This window comes from Daphnia carinata, chromosome 4, assembly GCF_022539665.2.
Source record: "Daphnia carinata strain CSIRO-1 chromosome 4, CSIRO_AGI_Dcar_HiC_V3, whole genome shotgun sequence".
In the NCBI taxonomy this organism is placed as follows: Eukaryota; Metazoa; Arthropoda; class Branchiopoda; order Diplostraca; family Daphniidae; genus Daphnia; species Daphnia carinata.
In genome coordinates, this window is record NC_081334.1 from 435,660 (window position 1) to 437,567 (window position 1,908).

The 1,908-nt window shown below is 38.5% G+C and overlaps 1 protein-coding gene across 1 annotated transcript; it reads right to left on the minus strand.

Annotated features, from left to right (window-relative positions):
- Positions 1–364: 364 nt before the first annotated feature.
- Positions 365–1,131, minus strand: LOC130695121 (pre-mRNA-splicing factor SLU7-like). Its single transcript, XM_057518254.2, has 3 exons — positions 1,041–1,131; positions 585–979; positions 365–522 (listed from the first exon to the last, which is right to left on the minus strand). The coding sequence occupies exons 1-3, from the start codon at positions 1,060–1,062 to the stop codon at positions 388–390; spliced, it is 552 nt and encodes a 183-aa protein (XP_057374237.1). The 5' UTR covers positions 1,063–1,131; the 3' UTR covers positions 365–387.
- Positions 1,132–1,908: the final 777 nt, after the last annotated feature.

Here is a 1,908-nt window from a genome sequence, read left to right on the forward strand (position 1 = left end):
TAATAGGACGACATATTGAGGGATTCATCCACTGGAATCCCACACCATAAGCTTAGTATCTTCTACTTAACTTACCGTTACATAACGTAAAAGCAATTTTAAATTATTTTTTAAAACGGTCTTAATAACTAATACTAACAAAGTTCAACTTTAACGAATCACTTTTAATTGTGGTACCCTAGAATTTAGAAAAAAAAGGATAAAAACAAGACGTCTTATGCAAGACACAATTTATTGTCAAAAAAGAATGTGGCTTATACCGTTGTTTAGAGGCTCAATGCTGGACGTCCTAGTAGTACCGTTTTAGGACGAGTCACTCAACTTGCTCCTCTACTTAGCTAACCATACTTTCGTTTTCTGAAGGTGGGCATTCGACTTTGATCGCCGTTATAGCCACCGAAGAACCTGTTTTTTTCCTTCTTCTATATCTTTGCTTCTTTCTACCGTGCAGTATGAGTTTCTTAGCGTCAAATGACAACACCGGAATCCCCATTGACCGTCTTTCCAATATGAACCCCAAACCTAAATAAGTGATTACAACCGTTAGACAGGATTATCACACGTAATTTTATTAATAGACTTACTGACTGATGGTTATTAAAATATATGTCTTCTTCATAGCGAGAGCTTATTACTGCTTTATCAGCACCTTTGATGATTTTCCCAGTTCGGGAGTACTCAGCATATTGCTCAGTTTGGGCAAGCAAAAGTGCTTTTGGTGGAAATCGTAAATGTTCTTTACCTCCGTAGCGTTCAAGAATATTCTCCTGAATAGAGCTTTTAATGTCTTCCTTTTTACCAACATATGCGACTTTGAGTTTTTCGGCCTTGGTTGGTTCAGCTAACAAGTGAACATCGACTCCGGCGTGTTGAGCTTCCCATGCAAACATCTGAGCTTGAGCATGTTTTGACGTGTCTCCACTGAAGCGAATAAAATTCTCTCCTGCATAGTCAACCTGTTCTGCTTCTTTGCTCGTATCTGAAAAATCAAAATAAATTCTAGCAAAAATCACTGAATCTAAGAATTATATTGATTCTACCTTTGTAGGGGTTTTCCCTCATAGAACGAGTCTTGGGATCATAATACGCAGAATTTGGATCCAGATTTCGCAGGTATTTTGCGGGTCTTCGCGGATCGAGCAAAAGAGAAGTTACAAGGGAGACTGAATGGGGTGGGGGGGAGAGAAGGAGCAAGAGGGTGGACAGAACAAGGCGAAGTGCGGAAAACATATATTTCTTATATTATATTTTAAGACGCGATAGTTGTTCAATAAACAAAGATTTTGAAAAATGAACTTTATTTAACGGGATATTAGCATTAGATAAATACTAACATAATCCGAAATCAGATTGCTACCGAATAAATAATCAAAGATTAACTAGCGTAGATACGCTAGCATTGTTTCATCTCGGCAAACCTTATAGAAAGTCACGGTTTCAGCAACCTTTGTACATTCCAACTTCCACGGAATAGGGGGTTGGAAATATAATTTGGAAACAAGTGTAAAGTGTTTAGGAACATGGAAATTGACTGGAGAAAAAGGCCCAGTCTCATGGAGAAAAAGGCCCACTTTTGAATGTGGACAAAAGTGGGCCTTTTTCGTATGGGCTTTTTTCGTATGGGGCTTTTTCGTGGGCCTTTTTTGTCTGGGCCTTTTTCTCCGACCTCCATTTATCTTCATCACCATCCATTTCTTCTTCACCCCCATCATCTTCATCTCCAGTATTCAGCCGTTGAGCCTTAAGTTGTCTTTTAGTGTCCCCAACATTCTCAAATTCTTCTATAATGCTCAAATGTTCAGTTGGATTATAAGCATTCCAACGATCATGTTTTCCATCGTAGTCTAATTTTAATTCAGGTTGAATAAACTCATCTGGGGCTAGTACAGTTCCAGAGTATTTCACCAA